Here is a 19,223-nt window from a genome sequence, read left to right on the forward strand (position 1 = left end):
CCCATTTAAAAAAGGGGTTAAAAACAAGGTCAAGGACTTGTCCTGTGTGAACAGCCGTGCACCAAACAAGCATCAGACTTGCCTGCATGAGATAGGGCCAAACCAAGAGGTTTGGCTCAGGTGCAGTATCTGTCCATCTGATGTTCCCCTGGAACTTGACTAGCAGCAGGCGTAAGTGGAAGGGAAGCAGTGGTTGGTAGGGGGTTAAACCAGCCACTCACCTTGCCCCCTAAAGCTGCTGATACCCATTTGGAGCAAGAAGGTCTCCATCTGCTTGACACCGAGCATCTCTCCCCATCGCTATGGAGGTGTCCTCTGCCGCGGCGGCAGCACGGCCTCTGCTGGGGCTGCTCCACATCGCCTGGCCAGGTTTGCTGAGCTCGGGTGCCACCTAGCGGCTGTGTGCGTGCCTTCTGCTGCCGCGCTCAGCCCCGTCCGAGATGCGGTGCTGGAGCTGAATGAAATAAAACCCAGCCGGTAGCGGAAGCATCGCTGGTTTGAAGCAGCTTCAAAGAACATCTGATACAGCCAGTACCTTGCCTCTGATTGCTGCTAACAGCTGTGTGTGTTAAAGCTGGCTTAAATGAGCAAACGACTTCAAATGTAAGGGGTCTGAATAGCATTTTGCTTTGTAATTATTATGATGTCTCGGGGCACAGTTTTCGGAACAGGTGTTGCAAGACAAAGCAGAATTCATTTTCCTCCTCTTTTCTTTTTTTCCTTTGTTTTCCCCCCGTCTTACTACTGTTTTAACAGGAGAAAGTAGAACGTGTGCTGCTGGTTAAAACACAGCACTGTACCTCTTCCTGGTGTTCCTGATGTCTCTTCTGGATTCATACTGTATATTTTAGGCCAAAAAGGTGTTTTTCATAGCTGTGTATGAGACACAAGGAGGCAGTGTGCGTGGTTGTGTCCATGTCTCCCATTGCACAGGGAGGCTCTCTGGGCCCCTGCATGTCTACACTGCTGTGTTGTGCCCTGGACGTGGCCCGTACCCTAAGGCCGAGCTGGGGCTGCTGCAGCGGAGGCTGGTGCACGTCTGTCAATGTTGGAGGGCAGCAAATTGAACTGCCTTGCTCCAGGTTCAGAGTGCTGGGCTCTGTCCTGTGGCCTCCCTTCGCTGAGCATCACAGGACGAGGTTCTGATGCAAATGCATGAGCGGCATCAGAGCGTTACAAAGTGGCTATAAATATTTGAAAGCAGTAGGAGAGCTAATGCAGCTGTGCTCTGGCTGTAATGAGCATAGCTTGCCAATTACTCTTATTAATTGCATTGAGTTTTATGGGCTGTTCAGTGCTTGAGTGCTCTGGTGTTTCAGAGCTCCCTGGGGAGCTCGCTGGGGTTCCTTCCCCCAGGGTTTCCCGCTGGAGCGGGCAGAGGCACCCCCAGCCGCCTGCCCCCCCTTCGGACCCCGGGGAGCACACCCGCCCGCGCGGTCGATGCCTGTAAGCGCCCTGCGTGTACCACAGAGCTTTCTGTACAGCTCTCTAGCCCCGCCCGCCTCGGCCTCCTCTTAGCGCGCCCGCCCGCGCCGCGCCCTCGGACCAGCACTTCCCGCGTTGCGTTGACGTGTGGCAGGGGGCGGGGCTCCGGCGGCAGCGGCGCAAGATGGCGGCCACCACGGGTGCGGGTGAGCGGGTGGCGGGGCCGCGGGGTCGCGGGCTGGGGAGGCCGGCCGGGGCCGCTCCTCGCCGCGGGGCAGCCACGGGCCGTGCGGGCGGCAGGCTGCGGGCGGCCCGCCTGGGCGTGTCGGGGACGGAGGGGCGGCGGCGGCTGCTAGGCCGGGAGGCGCCCGGGGAAGGGGCGAGGGCGGCGGCGGCCGCGGGGGAAGGGGCGGCGGTGGAGAGGCCGGCCCGAGGGGCGCGGCCCGCAGGGGTTTGGTGCCTGGCCTCGGTGGTGGCGCCGGTCCTCGCTCCTAACCCGCGGAGCTCGGGTGGGCCCGGCCGGCGCCTCCCTGGGGGCTGCCGAGGCCTCGCGGTGGGAGCGGCCCCGATGGGGCGAGCCCGGCCCGGGTCCGGCAGGGGCCTGTGGAGCTGGCCCGGCCCGGCGGGAAGCGTGCCCCGGCGCTCCGTGTGCCGGCTCCGGGAAGCGGCGCTGGGGCTGCGCGCTGGGCCCTGAGGCCGGGCTGGGACCCCCCGCCCGGGCCCGCAGCCCTCGGCCCGGCCCTGCGGTTCGGGCCTGGGCGCTGTGAGCCGCAGAGCGAGCCCGGCGCTGCGGCTTGAGCCTGAGCTCGGCACCGCAGGGCTGCCGGGCTGGTTTCTGTTCTGCGGGTGAGCTCCGTGTGCTCGGAGCTGGTCCCCGGTTCCCCAGTCGTAGTGGTCGCTGAACCGGGACTTAAGTTACGTGCGTGAAATCAGCGGCTTTAAAAACCTTATTCACTAATAACATCTTCCTGTTACATCAGAGGGATGGAACTTCCTTGTCAGGATGTGTGTGCTTCCAGAAGTCAATATATGTATTTTTGCCTTTAAAATTGCTTCTTGCCTGCTTTGAATAGTTACACAAATCCTGTCTTTGCACTTAACATCACACATTAAACAGAAATACTGCAACTAGATCTTGAGTGGGGGTTTCTTTACTGACATCATTTAATGAACTTAGATCGAATGAATTAGTTTCACTTCTGTTTAGCCTGTTTCATTTTCCTGTTTTCATAAGGCCCATATGGGTTTTTCAATGTGCCACTGTAATACTTGTGTTAAAATTGCTTCCTCTCAAGTTTGAAATCACCAGTTTTCTCTTGAAGGTACAACAAAAATATCTTGCAGTTCTTTTTTTGATAGGTCTCTATTGGTGACAAGTTTCAACTTTTAAGAATAACCATCACAATGCAGATAAATTGTAGTAATCAAGATAATGAATATAGGCTGCAAAATGCAGGGGATCCTGTGCTGAGAACTGCATTTTAGAGATCTTTTGAGCGTAACCTGATGGTGAGGTGCTGGAACACTTGATTAAAATACACAACAAATGTAGTGGAGTCTTCTTCCCCCTCCTGTGTCACGTTGTTCTGGCTGCCATACTTTCCCAATAATCCTCTCAAGCTGCTGACTTTTCAGTTTGTGTTTGGCTGGAAGGAACAAGGCAAGTGTTCTATTTTTTAAGCCAGTGCAGCTTTGTGAGTTAGTTGTCTGAGCAGTCCTGGAGGGGTATGTGTGGAAAGGGGCTTGGACTGCGGTGGTGAAGCCCAAAGCTAGTCCTGTGCACAGCTTTCCTTTTGCAGCCAGTGGTCTTTGTGATAAGCTGCCATTACCCATCATCTGCTAGCCACATGGTGTCTTTTGGATTGCTTCCTACTACTGCAGGGATTTCTGAAAGCTGTCTCTTCAGTGCTGGAAGTGTGAAACAGTAGACAGCCAGGTAGATGTGGGTAGGGGCATCGGTGTCTTGTGTGTGTGGTATGGGCATTTGACAAGTGCTGCCGTTCAGCTACTCGTGAGATCCTGAGTGTTTAACTGCTGCTGAAAAGATTGGGGTGGAGAATAAATCAGTTGTGGCTTACAAACATGTTGCCATAACTGAACTTTTGCAATAAACCCCCACCCAATTCAGTCTGGGAGAGCCTTCAGGTCCAGACCAGCATCTTACTGAGCCTTAGAGCCTTGTCTGGCTGTGAATCATGGGCTGCCTTACCAGCAGTGGTCTGGGTTTTCTTCTTGTATTAGTAAAGAATGGAGATTCTCCTGATAAAGAGAGCAACATAGTGTCCAGTTACTGGTGGTGGTGGTGGCACTGCAATGCAGTTTGCACTGTTCCCTCTTGACACTGCACTGAAGGCATTGCCCAGCACATACAAATAGAGCCACCACATACAAATAACACCACCTTGGTCTCCACCACTGATCACTTCGCTGTGGGCAAGTAGCTTGGTAGTGTTTCTACTCAGATGTAAAATAGATTTTGCTAATACTTGTTTTGTGGAACCTTAATTTATTCATATTTGTTGATAATAAGCACTTGAATATATTTGATACCATGAGTACAGCAAAGGAGCTTAAACAGAGGTTGAGGATGGAAAATGAGTCTGTGTTTAAAAGCAGGTACTGACCCAGAGGAAGAAATGGTAACAAATGCCTATGTAACTTAAGGAAGTCATAGGGCTGGTGCTGGGAATCAGACAAGAAAGCCTGATATTTGTATCTAATAAACAGGTAGAGATAATTAACAGGAGAAAAACCAGCCCTCACCTGGAAGAAATGTTATGATGCAAGGTCCAGCAGTATCAGTTGCCCCCCAGCAGTGGGATGGGAAGCAGAATCAGGAAGAAGGTAAAACCCATGGTGTGATATAAGAACAATTTAATAATTAAAATATAATATACTACTACTAACCATGATAATAATAATGAAAAGGGAAATAAAGAGAGAGAAACAAAAAACCCAGCCAACTAAAAAATAACAATGAAGCACAGTACAGTTCCTCACATGTGCTGACCGATGCCCAGCCTGTTCCTGAGCAGTGATCAGCCCCTCCTGGCTAACTCCCCCCAGTTTATATACTGACCATGATGTTCTATGGTATGGAATACCCCTTTGGCTAGTTCAGGTCCTGACTGTGCTCCCTCCATCTTCTTGTGCCCCTCCTCACTGGCAGAGCATGAGACCAAAAAGTCCTTGATCAGGGTAAGTGCTATTTAGCAAGAACTAAAACATCAGTGTGTTATCAGCATTGTTCTCAGACTATAGCCAAAACACAGCACAGCTACTAGGAAGAAGATTAACTATCCAGACAACCCACTTTTCTCTCACAGGTCTGTTTAGGGTGTCTGTTGGAGGGCTGTGGTAGATACTGTGCTTACCAACAGGCTGGATGCACTGAGCAGTAAAATGATAATGCCCAGATATAAGTTAGGCAAAGTCAGGGGAATGTGAAGAACTACAGAAGGGTGATTCATTGAGTGTATAGTCACGGTAGTGCTAATACGTGTATCTTAATACTCCTAACAGAGGGAAGAGCACAGTTCAGTTTTAGTACAGTATATTAAAATGCATTTATAGTTGTTGAGGGACCCATAACATTACTGTGAACTCAAATCTATGCTTGCAAAAAGCAAATGCAACATTACAGTGAGGAAGAAACTGCGTATTGAAGGGTATGGAAGGTGTGCCTGCCTCTGCAAATGGACCGTGATGTCTCCTTTGGAGGGCACTGCAAACAACAGTCACTGTTATCTCAAAATAAATATTGCCAGCCACTGAGTACTTTCTAAGTCTGTAAGTAAAATACTCAAGGGTAGGGAAAAAGTAATTGAAGAGAAAATGGGAAGATAAATTATGCGTTCTTAAATGAGATAGACTGTAAGAGCACAGGAAATAGCAGGTGCTAAAGATTGAAGAGCTTTGAGTATTGTAATGGAAGGATGCAGCAGATTAAATAAAAAGGTAAATAGTTTAAGATTTACAAGAAGATACTCAGTTGAATCTTTTAATATGTAATGATATAAGTTACATGACATATTTGAAAAACATTCTGGCTGAGAATTTAGAATGATTCGTTACTGTATTAAATATGTAAGTAGCTAAGAATCATAGAAATAATACTGGCAGATAAGGTGTGTGAAGGTCAGGATTGTCAGGTTGTGAGGGTGTTTTTCAACTATTGCAAGTCAAGCTGGAATTACTCTGCACCTACTGATGAGTCTATGTGCTTTCCTCCCAGGTCTGACCTGGGCCTGGCCCAGAGGCAAAGCCCAGCAGTGTGCGTCCTGCCTCTGCCCGCTTGTGCTTAGCTCTGCTGTTAAAACTTTACCGAGCAGGTAACACTGCCTTAGTCTGTCAGTGTGGCATCTTCCTCTTCAAAGCCTATCTCTGAATCAGTGAGCCTACTCATGCACTCTCCTCTTGGTGAGTGGTATGAGTGTAAGAAAACTTAGCAGTACTTTGTGGTAGAAGAGGCAGCTGGAGGAGAGTGCTGGGCTCTCAGTCAGTGACAGCCGTTTCTTTTCACAATGCCAAGAGGAGATGATGGGGTTTTCCCTCTTGAGATTTAGTGTAAAGATTTTGTCCAGGATGTTAGTTCAAGGTGACTTATTTTCTGGAGTAACTTCTAGCTGAGCTGATAATGTTTTGCTTTTCAGCTGTGATATAAGCCACAGAATGCATCTAATTTTAACTCTTCTGCATCTAACAAGATGTATTTGGCTCCAGACCTCAATGATGCTGCCAGTCTGCCTCAGACAAATGTTTTAACATGATCTCTTTCCAAGTAAAGTGCTTAAAGTGTTGAAAGACAGAACCAGTTCTCTAGCTTACACAACAGAAAACACTTCAGTTTGTTTCAAGTGCTCAGGAAGCTATTTTGGATCTGCACAATAACTCAGTGCCTGTCTGTGTTATCAGAGTGGAAATCATGACTATAAAGATGATGCAAGAAATCTGCAGTTCCTGTCTCCTGAAAGTTTTTGTCACAGTTGCTAAAAGCCTTTTATTCAGTTTTAAATATTCTATCAGTTCAGAAACTTTCTATACCACTGGATGAGGAATGATTTTCTTATTTCTTTACAGTGGCAGTGCTGCAGGGGTAAGCTGTCAAATTTTCGGTAGTTGCAGACTCTGCAAAAAGATGAGAAATACATTGAAAAAGATGTAATTAAGGCTTAGTATCAGATACACAAAAAACAAGGAACGGGAGGGGCTTTAATGTATTAAGCAACAGAGGTGTTAAAAGCTATTGGATTTCAGCTCATTTGAGTTACTGTAAATTGGGAGCTAGTACAGAAGCAGCTAAAATTGGCCTGAAGGGGCATTTTGATAAGTTGCCTGTTACCAGTGAAGATGTCAAGAAGTCTTCAGCAAAATGAGGGTTCCCCTCCTTAGAGCCCCTAATGAGTGAAGTGCATTTTCTGTGTGCTTTGCTAGGCCATGTATTTGTCCTTTAATCCTGAAGACAAATGCTTATAACTTGATTTCACTCTAGATTGGAAAGAGAAATGTATTCATGAAGTTTTTGAGGTGAATTTTTTTGTTCTACAAACCTTGATGAAAAGGTTTCAAGTAGAGGATTTATACTCAGAGGCACATTGTCCACCTTGTTTCAATGTGCTGTTAAGGTTTCTGTGAATATGGAATTGCTTTCGCTATATAACTGGGGAAAATGGAAGATTAAAAAGTACAGTCCGTCACAGAGTGTTGATTGTAACTTGTTAAAAACAAATTATATACTTCACATGGATGTAAATTCAAGATGGAAAAAACCTCAGGCTGTAAACTATTCGTAAGACACATTCAGTTGTGTATCTTTAGTAGTGCTGTGATGTAAAGTAAATCCAAGTGTGCTTTAAGGATTTTAAGAATCCAAGTTGGCATTTAACTGTCTTCCAGGAATAATTCTGTTCTTTCCAAGTGCAGAACTTTCCTTTCTGAGATTGACCGGACACAGTCAAATTCCTCCCGTCCTCATTTCAGCTTGCTGTCTGAGTCTTGCAGTTCACTGCTTAGTAGCAACTGGGTTGTGAGGAGTTGTGGTTAGTGAAGGTTACTGGTCTTGCCTAGCAGCACTGGTATTAGGTGAAAACAGAAGGTCCTGACTCTGTTTGAAGGCTGAAGAGGATGTCATCCAAAACCTAACAGCTTCTTAAGTGCAACTTTGAACTCCGTAAAGTACACATTCTCACTTTCTGGGAAACCCAGTGTGTGGTTTAGTTTTGTTCTCAGGTTTTCCACAGAAATAGTTAATGAACTTTTTGTAACTGGCGAACTAGTGTGCAGGGTTGAGGCTTCACAAATGCACCTTCACTAAAAGACGAGCTTTCAGAAAGACTGCACAAACCTGTGTCATTGGAGATCTTACCTTGTCAATACAGTTATCATTTAACTTTCATAGGTTTGCTGTTGCAGTTAATAGTAAATACCTCCTTTTGCTTGGAAATGCTTTTTCAGTTCCATTTGTGGGAGTGTTTCCCTGTGGTCAGGCAAGCTGCAAGTGAAGCAATTTTCTAGATATTACTGTATTTTTGTTTCAAAGGAGACTGCTATTTGAGAGTCTTCTGGAGCCATAGCAAAGGCTAAATTAAAATGCAGAACAATGTGCTTTCAACAAACTGATTACTTTTTAATTGCCTCTTACTTTATTTAGGTTTTCTTGTGTTAAATGAAGGACTCTTAGAAAAACAGGTTGGTTTGGTTACTGCCTTGGAAGTCTCCATTGCTAGGCTGAAAAGATTATGCAAGGTATTTACTGGAGGGTGGGAAGATGACTCGTAGTTGACTCACGGTTGTGTCAGCTGGTGCAGGACATCTCCCAGCTCTGAATCTGCCATGGTTTAGCCATGGAAAGCATTTACCAAATACTGTGTATGCCTAGAACAGGTCACTTTCTAGGAATCGTGGTGGAGAGCAAATATCAATGATGATACATTTGCATGCAACCACAAGGGATAAAGCTTGTGTGGTTTCTGGGGTTGGGGTCCCAGTGGGATGTGGTAGCTGACCATGAGCGCTGCAGGCCGTTGCAAGTGAAGAGGAGATGGGGTTGGCTTAACAGCTTCATGCATCTTTCCAGGCTGACAGAAGGGTGAATCTGGTCTCTTACTCTGCCTTCCTTAAGGGCAGGTTATTTGGAAATAATTTAAAGCATTTGTAATTGTATGGCCATAGTCTTTTATATGTAGATTTGTTTTTATTCCTCTTGAATCTCCTGAGAAAGTGTCAGGGAGGAGCTGAATTACTATCATTGATTTGACTCTGAACTTGCCTTCCACAGTGACCGAGGTGCTTCTCTTCTGTTGCACCTCAGCTTTAGCACAGGGATAAAACATTTTTGAAGGCAGTGATGCTGTTGGGCAGGGTGGTTTGTTGTAAAGTGACCAGTCATCTCTCATGATAATTTTATTTTCTGTGAAGTGCATAAAATCTTGAATATTACATACTTCTCTTCTGGCACCTCCTTTTGCGACTCATGCTCCTGTAGTGCTCACAAGTGAGCAGTTACTGTGAAAGTAGGAGTCATTTATGTTAACGTTTTCCATGTGATGGGAGCCAGTGCACGATATGACTAGCTAGCTCTCTGTAGACCTCAGACTTGTCAGAACTCTACCATCCTGTTTGACTCTTGTGGCTCTGATTCATGCTGAATCAGAGCAGCTGGATCTGGGGAGGGCTCAGAAATAAAGTGGCCTTCTCTTCCTGTAAGGTTGTAAAGCCAAGCTGAGCTCTGGTTAGCAAATGTCACAATTGAAGCTGCCTTTCAGCCCTGCTTGTGGCCTTCTCAAACATATACGTGATGATGTCATTTGTAATTACATGATCACTTAATTTTCTTCACACGGGATTCCTGCCTCACTGAACAGGGTGCGTGATGCTCAGAGGGAGGGTGGACAGGCAATGGGGTTTTTGCCTCCTTTAATGTGTGGCCTGTGTGTGCTTACCATAAAGCTGATTCCTCCTGGGTTATTTGCTTTGGTGTAAGTAAATATCAGTAAATAATTTTTGAACCACTGGTAAATATGGAGTGGTATTATCCAGTGCTGAAGTACAGAGACTGAGAGGATGTTTGTGAAGCATCACGATGTTGTGGTCCACAGAGAGCATTTTTTGGCAACATGGCACATTCAAGGCAGGTCTTTTGCTGGCTTCAGCTTATTGCATCTGTGAGTGGGGAGAGGCTCAGGTTGGGTTTCTAATAATAACCACGACGGTTTCCTTTGCGGCATCACCTGCATTGTTGAAGAGCTTTGTGTCAGACCCAAGGGTGGAGTTCACCCTCCAAAAGGACCTTTTGTTTCTTCATTGTGCTCCTTCACTGGCTGTTTCTTTCCCTGGGCGCCAGCAGGCAGGGCTGAAACCCAGACAGCAGCTCCAGGCATCACAGCAGTGAGTCATTCCCCATCACCAGCGCTCCCATGCATCCACTGCTGCAGTAGTGAAATAGGTTGTGTGTGTAAGTAAAGGTGGAACCTTGTCCTTCAACTCATACTCCAGCTGTTTCTGTTGCCCCCTCTGTTGGAGGTAGACTGCTCTCTTCTCTGTTTCCTCTAGCTACAGCATGGAGAGCTTTGGGAATGTAGTTAAAAATGGCGTGGCTAACCATGATTCAGGTATGAGCTGCATACTTGAGTCTTCATGTGCCTGAGGTACACAAAATACACACTGCATACTTTTAAGACGTGCTGAGAGGGGAGATGCTGGAGCTTTTTAAGCAGGGGAAGCAACAGTGATTCCCAAGAGGTCATCTTACCACTGATGGTTTGGGGCTTGGTTAATCTTACAGGGATGGCTTCACCAGCGCCAATTGACTCATTTCCTTTTGCAGACAAAGATTGGTATTACTCAGCAGCCATGGTAACAGTGCAGTCTCGCTGGGAGTTGAAGATGCAGATTTGGCATGGAGTTGTGTTTGAGTTGTCCTCTGCAGCCTCCACACGTGTGGTTTGGTATAGCCAGTGCAGGTGTGGCATCTTCTGGTGCCACTTTTTGGACTCCATGTTTCTCTTCATACAGCTGTGTTACTGAATCATGCTTCCCTGGGATATTCTTGAACATGTTAAGTTAGATGTGTGTATCAAAATGGCCAACTGCCATTGGGTGCAGTCCTTCAGGAACAGACTGCTTCAGCATGGATCCCCAATGGGGTCACCAGTCCTGCAGCAAACCTGATCCAAACTTGAATCCCTGTGGGTTCCTCTCCCCACAGGGCCACAGCTTCTGCCAGTAGCCTGCTCCAGTATGGGCTTCCCATGAGGTCACAGCCTCTTAGGGCATCCCTCTGCTCCCATGCTGTAGGTGGAGATCTGCTCCACCATGGACCTCCCTGGGCTTCAGGGGCACTCGCCATGCCCTGCACCAGGGTCTGCAGGGGAATCTGCTCTGGCACCTGGAACATCTCCTCCCTCCTTCACTGACCTTGGAGTCTGCAGACTTGTTTCTCTCACATACTCTCACTCCTCTCTGCTGCTGATGTTACACAGGGGCTTTTTTTATCCCTTCTTAACTATGCCAGAGGTGCTATCACTGTTGCTGATGGGCTCAGCATTAGCCAGCAGCAGGGCTGTCTTGGAGGCGCCTGGCATTGGCTCTAACAGACGCAGGGGTGGCTTTCTTCTCACAGAAGCTACCCCTGTACCCCCCCCCGCTACCAAAACCTTGCCACACAAACCCAATACAAAGGAGGAGTGGTGGCCTAGGCTGCATTTATGTTTTGTGATGACTGAGCTACAGATACCTTGAAGAAGAATGAGTAATTAAGTCCCCTCTGGCCTGGCTTCAAGATCCTTTTTTGCTGCAGACTTAGTGTGTGAGCTTGGATATGTCACATAAGCTCTCTATGCCATTGTTTTCCATTAATGTGATAGGAATAAGAACATTTCTAGTTCTGCTGTGTGTTTTGAGGATAAATGTGCCAACATCTAAGAAGTGCAGAAATTCCTTGGTGGTGGAGGTCATGAGTACAAAGAATGCTATTGCTGCTGACGAAGCCCACTTAAATTAACTTCAGATTAACTACTGTTTGGAGTTTTATTTGCCTTGAATGGTATTTTAAAAGCTCTGAGTAAGTTGGGTGCTGTTGCGCCTCTCGTTCTGCAGAATCTCCTAAGTTTTTGTACTATAAATCATACAGACAAGTGCTAATTAGAGCTCTGTGATACTGTGTGTATCTCTGAATGGACAGACATTTCCTGTCATTTTACTGCCTGCCCCAGTACCTGGCCTGTCATCCTTCTAGCGTGTTTAATTGTGAATACCTTGATTTTGCTTGTAAAATCCAAGCTAAATATGAGGATATCCTTTTCATAGTGTGGAAATGTTGTCATTGAAAAACAGGTGATATCTTTATGGATTTACCCAAAATGTTTGCTGTAGAGTGAGCAAAAGTATCAGTGCAGTTACTTTGGGTTCGTTTCTTTACTGGATTTCTCAATTCAAAGTCTTTTTCTGATGTTTTTCAGGAGTTAAAGTTCCTCGTAATTTTCGTCTGTTGGAAGAACTTGAAGAAGGTCAGAAAGGAGTAGGTGATGGAACAGTTAGCTGGGGCCTTGAAGATGACGAAGACATGACACTTACAAGATGGACAGGAATGATTATTGGACCTCCAAGAGTAAGTTATGTGCTTAACTATTAAAATAGTACTGTTACTCTTATTTCTCTTCTCCCTTTTCTTCCCTTAATCTAACCACTGAAGTAGAAAACAAAGGAAACACAAATGAGTGGAAAAAAAAACACTTTAGCAAGTGATTTATGTTGAAGGTTCAAGTTCCACATAATAACGGAGTTCATGTATCTATGTGTCTTTTGCTTTTAATTTGGAATATTTTTAGTGCCTTTCTCTGGTTAGTTCTGTTACATGTTTGCTTTATATGTACAGATTCATTAAGACATAACTTTTGAGGTTCCAGGATTCTAGTATCCTGTACTCTTGAATACAGCAAGGTTTAAAATCCTTCAGCTAGTGAGATTACATATGGAGCTAATGTAGGTAAAACGTGGATATTTTGTCCAGTACTGCTAGTCTTTCTGCTGTTTCTTGTTGAGTTCATGGGTTGGTTTTTATTGCAGCAGTACTGACTTCCTCTTGTAGAGTTTCAACTAACTTGGGAAACTCAAATTTTAATGGATTTAATTTCTTCTCTGAATGTTCTTTCCCAAAGTAGCTTTTTACAATGCTACTCGTCTTTGTGGTGGTATTGTTGCGTTCTCACTCTCTTCTCCCCTCAAACCCTGGTAAACTGTGGGTCTCCACTCTGGTAGTGAAATTGAGGACTTCCTGTGCATTGTATGTATGCATGTATTCTAAACCCAAAAGTTGCCTGTTGTCTCCAGTTTCACTGTGTGTCTCTGTTCTGTGTCCTTAATATCCTTGCCATGTAGTGCAAGTAGCTGATCTCCTTCTTGCAATAGTAGATGTTGTCTTCTGTATTTGGCCTCAGTTTCACTTCCCAGTAATTCCAGTGTTCTCTGTCTGTCATATGGAAACCTTTACAGATCTTTAACCATGCTTCTGCTCTATCTGTTTCTCTTCTGTCAGTTGCCTTTTCTGACACACCATGAGGTTGTACAAGAATTCGTATTACAATAGCATTACATGTGCAGTATTTCCATCCAGAAGTGTTGTTTACTTTTTTGTCTGCCATTGTTAATATTTCCCCATTTTTGATCATTTCATTTGTTTATGATACCATTTTCTAGAAGAGCATTTGCTTTTAGAACATTAGGAGATCGTTAATGAGCAGTAAGACTGAAGAAAGCTCCCTGTGTGCATGCACTTCATGGAGAATTTAAGCAACCTTGGAATCTAATTTAGAAAATTAAATAGAAACTGCAGTGTGCAAATAGACATGTGCTGACTTACCAGCAGTGATAGAACCGTGTAGTTCATGTCATGCTGCCAACCAGGGCTAGAGGACTACCATGGAAGATGGTTCAGCTGTGCCTGTTTTGTCCTTCTGACACACTTAAGGACATAGATATTTTCTAAACGCATCATGCTTTCTTATTGCTTGAAGGCAATGGGCTGTACTGGGAGAGATTCTGGGAACTTTGAGTCATTCTTGTTTGATAAGTGGCTGTCCTGCTTTCAGTACTGTTCATACTTCGTGTTATTATTACCATTTTTTTTTCTTACTAGGATGTGAGAATACTGGCAATGGGGGGAATAAAAATGAAAATCCTATTTCCTTCTGGGTAGAAAGCAGTCACGCTTGAAGCAGGTGGAAGAATCTTACTGTGGGCATCCAAGAGGGAAAAATTAATCGTGGTGCAGAGTTAGATATATGCTGCTGCTCTGCATATCCCTGCTACCATACATGGAAGCATCCTTCTCCTTCCCAGACTTTGTGCGGATAGCTTCGCAGCCAGTGATTCATCTTGTTTATACAAGCTATTTAAAAACAGTGGCACTGTCACAACTTCAGCTTTATCTGCATGTATTTTATATTGGCTATGGACATGTGCACAGGCAAGGGTTTCCATTCACCAGTCCTCATGTGGTGTGGTTATTGGCAAAGACCCTAAAAACCTGCACAAACCTCTGGGCTCTTAGTTGCCCTGTTGACCAGGCACACTCAGGGGCTCAGCAGACCTGAGCAGAGCTGACAGATGACTTTTTCCCCCAGAAACTTTGTCACAGCACTCAGTTTGTCCCTGCCCTGGCTGGCATCTGAAAGGCTGGCTGGTTGAGGTGCTGGGGGAGTGACCAACAGGTACTGGTGCCAGTCAGTGCTGGTTGGAAGCACCTTCATCTGCACACATGAGAAGCAGCTGAGTCAGGAAGTCAGTTCTTAGGTTTTTGGTAATGGTTTGCATCAAAATACTTATTAAGGGAAATATTAAGATGTTCAGGGGTGTAACAGGCCCTGAGAGGGATTGCAAGGAGTTATATATTGTTCTTTAGATCCCTGTGGAGTGTTATGCTCTGCTGCCACGGGTGAGCAGGAGCTGCTTCTGGGCTTCCACACTCACACGTTCTCCTGGATTTTTGCTCATGATCACTGCTTTATGAGTTGAATGTTTGTTAAGTGTTGAGGGTGCAGGAAACGGTGTCAGAAGCTCTGAATGTGGAGATCTTGCCTGCCTACACTTCCCCATGATGATCCTTTTGCTATTGCATGCTGCTGCCAGCTTCCTGCATTGCCCAGCTTAGCTGGAGCTCTGTGGCCGGCTGCACTGGCTTAGCACATCAGAATGAGTTACTCTCAGAATGCAGAATAACCTTAACTGTTGTTTCTTTTAATGACTTTTAAATATTGAAGATTCAGTGTAGCCTTGTAGTCTCTCACCTATATCTATTGTTTAGTTAGTTAAGAACTCTTGATCCAGGATTTCTATTAGCTGTGAGTGTTACTGCTGTGGAGACAGTGATAATGCTGTTTGGCATCAGGATGTACTTTGCAATGGGAGGAATTCCCCTTTCTGAGAAGCAGCAGGTTGTTTTATGACCAAGGAGTATTTTTCAAATGCAGTTCTAGGGCAGGCAGACTTGAGATAGTTGTCTAACTGTTAAAGCTATGGCTTCAATTTCAAGGAAGAGAGTCTGGTTAGTAAACTGGTAAGACAAAGCTGCTTTATTAAGATTAGCTGAAAAGTAGGTATCTGAGCTATATATGATGATTAAAAGAATCACTTCAGTTGGTGAATGGGAAGCAATGCCAGTTTCATTCCTTACATGAAAATTGGATGCTTAAAAGACCAGTAGAATTTATTACCCTGAAGAGGTAGTATTCAATACCATTCTATGATACTTTGAATATTAGAAAATGAACCCAAAACAGAGGTAGCCAGCACAATATATAAGTGGCTGCCCTCATGTTATGTAGTTAACATGTCCCTAAAGTAACCACTGTTTTAACCAAATGCTTACTGAACTGCCTCATGTAATTGTGTTCCTCCCTTTCTTCTCCCCTCAGACAATTTACGAAAACAGAATATACAGCCTTAAAATAGAATGTGGGCCTAAGTATCCAGAAGCACCTCCATTTGTAAGATTTGTAACAAAAATTAATATGAATGGAGTAAATAGTTCTAATGGAGTGGTAAGTTTTTTTGTTTCATTCATTTTAACATGGTTTTCGTGTGCATCTTCCAGTTAATGCTTTTGTTTTATACTTACAACTTGCTTAACTGCTTACTGCTTGCTGGTGCCATTTGCCTTGAGGAGAAGGAAAAGGGGGTAGGAGGGAAGTGGGCACGCCAAGTGTGTTCTGAAATCAAAACGTGGAATTGACTTTTCCTGCCCTTTTGTAGCTCACAAGTAGTTGCATCATGCAGGGATTTATTATGCTTTTAGGAAACTACTTGCTTGCTTCTGCTTTGCTTTGGTTTCTGCCACTCAGATTTCTTAGAGCCTCTTTAGTTGGAGGGTTTGGGGTGGTTTAAGTTTATCAAACATATCAGTTCTGACAGGAATGATCTTTTTGTCTATTTTAGGTGGACCCCAGAGCCATATCAGTCCTAGCAAAATGGCAGAATTCTTATAGTATCAAAGTTGTTCTGCAAGAGCTTCGGCGTCTAATGATGTCTAAAGAAAATATGAAACTTCCTCAGCCGCCTGAAGGACAATGTTACAGCAATTAATTAAAAACAAAACAAAAACAAAACCATGCCCCCCTTATTCAATTTAAGCTGTCTTCATTTTCCACAGTAGTAAATTTTCTAGATGCATCTTGTAGACCTCAGAAATACTGGAAAGGAAGTTCCCATTCAAAGGAAGTTTTTTCATGAGATACTGTAAATGATACTAATTTTTTTTTGGTTTTCTGGGTTTTTTGGTTTGTTTTTTTTTTTCATTTGAAATATAAGTTGTGCTATAACAAATAATCCTGTCGTGTAACCACTGTCCACATAGCTGAACTTCTGGTATCAGGAAAAGTCTATTTAAATTTATTACTGTCAAGACCAGTGTGGCACATCTAACGTAACTGTGAAAGCATCCATCCCACAATCACCTTGCTGTGTGTCTGGCCTGGGGTTTGGGTTTTTTTCTGTCTTTTGCAATAGAGTCGAAGCTCAGGGCTATTTATTAGAGTAGACACAAAGGTTTCTGCTTCCAGTACTACACTGGGCTTTATGGACTACTAATGGGGATGTGTGCTAACCTCAGTCATCCCTCCCTTTGTGCTATCTCTAGTAAAGGCTGAATGTGACTGTGGTTGTTTTGGGGTTTTTTATTGTGTTTTCTTTTTTTAATGCCCTTACCTGGGCGAGCTTCCTTCTTCCCTTTGGCCAAGGCATAGATTGTATTTCTGTTCCTGGTCCTCCTCACCAGTGATGTGGGCTTTGGGTTGAGGGATTCAGGGTTCTTTTAATCTCTTCCCTCTTCCCCTCTTTTTAGTGGGGATGCTGCTTTCTTTTTGCCCCTCTTTGTGACTCTTCTCACCCCTGGCCAGCAGGGGTAAGCGTTGGGGCAATAACTTGACCTGTTCCCTCCTGCTTATCATTTTGGTTTTGCAACAAATTTAGTCTTCACCAGCCTGGGAAACAAGAGTATCTATTCTGCTCGCAAACTTGGATTTCCCCTGTCCCTCCAGCACTGCTGCCACACCGCCAAGCTGGCCACGGCTGATGTTATTAGATAGGCTTTTGACGTGGTGAAAAGAGCAGTAATTTACCAGGATTGCTGAAACCTTCTGCTGCTGCCAAACTGTTATGGGGGAAACTCTGCACACAGAGATTCTGAACACACACTCCAGCTCAAATAGTTGTATTTTGGTGCTTTGGATTGACCCAAGAATGTTAATTAACAAAATATTGCACTTATGTTTGGCCCTTCTAAAGATGTGATGACTACAGACAAATCAAATAAGTGGTAGATTTTGTTAGGATTCTGTAAGTCCTAGAAGAGAAATCTCCTCAGTGAAGATTCTGGTGCGTACAGCAGATTGAGGACCTTGATTGGCTTTGCATCCTGGCAAATCACTGCCTTTTCTGGTTTACTGTTTTGGACCACTAGCTGCTGAAATGTGGATGCAAGCTTACATACAACCAACCTAGTGTGTCCTGAGTTTTATGAACAAATTCAGTGTTTGTGTAAAAAAAGAAAAGAAAACAAAAAAAAGGAAAAAAAAAAAAAGGAAAAGAGTAAAAATGAACACACTTTAAAGCAGCAGCTATCAAGTCAATGAACAATTGATGTTTCCATTAACTCTTTTGAGGAAAATATTAGTTGTAAGGATTTAACATCCTCTGTAATTAAAGTTTAACATAACAGTATTCCATAAGCAGCCTTTTTATTGTATCAGACCATTGCCTGATTTTAATATAATAAAAAGTGTGCATTAATATTAGAAGGCTTTAATTGTATTTATGTTTAGAATTTTAATCCCTTATGGAATTCTGGATTTGTTGGAAGTATCTTCCTACAGATCACATTTAGCTGAGAGTATGTAAACCGGTGGTGAAAGGCAATTGTCTTTATCCAGCTGCTGCTGCTGTGCCAAGGAGAGTCTTTAGTCTCAGATTAAACCTCAAACTCCCCTAGACTTGGCAGTTGGTAACGTTACGTGATGCTGAGGAACTGCTGAAGCGAATTTCTACATACATGTGCTTGCTGAAGGTGCTTTGTCATTGCAGTGACCTTTGTGTGCTGTGGTCCTGAGATCAAATCCCTGCACAGTTGCATGTTAATGCTGTCAAGTTCAAGGAGAACTTCATGTCCTGAAACTTTACCTGTTTTCCCTCAAATAGCAAAGTGTAAGAAGCTGACCTCTCCAAATCTGGATATGGAACGGGGCTGTGAGATTTCAGCCTTTGCCAAGTGTAAAGCATCTCTGCTTCAGAGGGTTGCCAGAAGGTACTCGTGCATTCACTTTGGGTGTTGTGGTGGAACAAGGTTCTTCCTGGGTTAGGAATGAAAAAGGGAATGACCTTTTGTGAAACTTTGTGAAACTTGCTGCTGGCTTCTAGCCTGGTATTCTTAATCCTCTGGTAGCTCGGAGGGTATCTGTGAAGACTGATTCTTTGTCAGCATCATGTGTGGGTGTTTATTTAAAATAGCTTGGTATGTGAAGATGTTAAACGGGAATCGGAACAATGCTCGATAATTATAGCATGCTGCTCGATTATCTCTGTTTTTCAGAGCTGTTGTAAGTGCCCTTGCCCTGTTTTGGAGTTGGTTGGTGCATGTTTGGGGCCTCCCCTGACCTTCGTACCTCAAGTAACAGTTTTAAAACCTTGAAACTGTCCAGTTTGCTCTGCAGGTTGTACAGGTTGGAGCATTCCCCTCTGACCTGGGCTGTGCTGTGCTGGCAAGAGCCATGTGTTGTTAACATTTACCATGTGAAGTGAGGGGGTACCTGAAAATCAGAGCGGTTCACTCCGAATTTGTCACCTGGGAGTTGCACTCTTTGAACATGTCAGTGCTCCCGTGCTCTCTTCGCTCTGAATCACGTAGGAGCGGTGGAAAGCTTCATTGGATCTATGCATTGTAGCTTTGCCAGTGTATGTGACCTATGAACTACATAGTGGAAGAGACCTGTCATCCCACAGCTTAGGTGCTTGTTTGAGCTTCAGAAATGAGATGGGGAAACAAAACTGTGTCTTGCCTGTATTTATCCTCACTCTAGCAGTGTAAGGCAGAGTGGCAGCTGATCCCCACTGACCCTCAGTTTATGTCTTGAACCAGGGTCTCTTAATAGAAAGATATGAAGGGATAATAAATAAAATGAGTGGATTGGCCATAAAATAGATGCTGTTCCTTGGAGCAGTGCTTGGGGCAGGGACTGGTTTGAGCAGGAGCTGGCCATGCGGATGCCCTTCCTGGTTCCTGCAGAGGGTCTCGGGGCCATCCTTGCACCAAA

General features: G+C 44.6%; 1 protein-coding gene across 2 annotated transcripts; it reads left to right on the forward strand.

The window, feature by feature from the left end:
* Nucleotides 1-1,554: 1,554 nt before the first annotated feature.
* On the forward strand, nt 1,555-18,017 carry LOC308226381 (ubiquitin-conjugating enzyme E2 variant 1). 2 transcript variants are annotated; one of them, XM_080628056.1, is made up of 4 exons: nt 1,555-1,631; nt 11,883-12,031; nt 15,336-15,461; nt 15,856-18,017. In XM_080628056.1, the coding sequence occupies exons 1-4, from the start codon at nt 1,610-1,612 to the stop codon at nt 16,000-16,002; spliced, it is 444 nt and encodes a 147-aa protein (XP_080484182.1). In that variant the 5' UTR covers nt 1,555-1,609; the 3' UTR covers nt 16,003-18,017. The 2 variants fall into 2 exon arrangements, with proteins under 2 accessions (XP_080484182.1, XP_080484183.1); XM_080628057.1 differs by having other exon boundaries at nt 1,582-1,625.
* The last annotated feature ends 1,206 nt before the right edge of the window (nt 18,018-19,223 follow it).

This window comes from Psittacula echo (assembly GCF_963264785.1).
Source record: "Psittacula echo genome assembly, chromosome: 12".
In the NCBI taxonomy this organism is placed as follows: Eukaryota; Metazoa; Chordata; class Aves; order Psittaciformes; family Psittacidae; genus Psittacula; species Psittacula echo.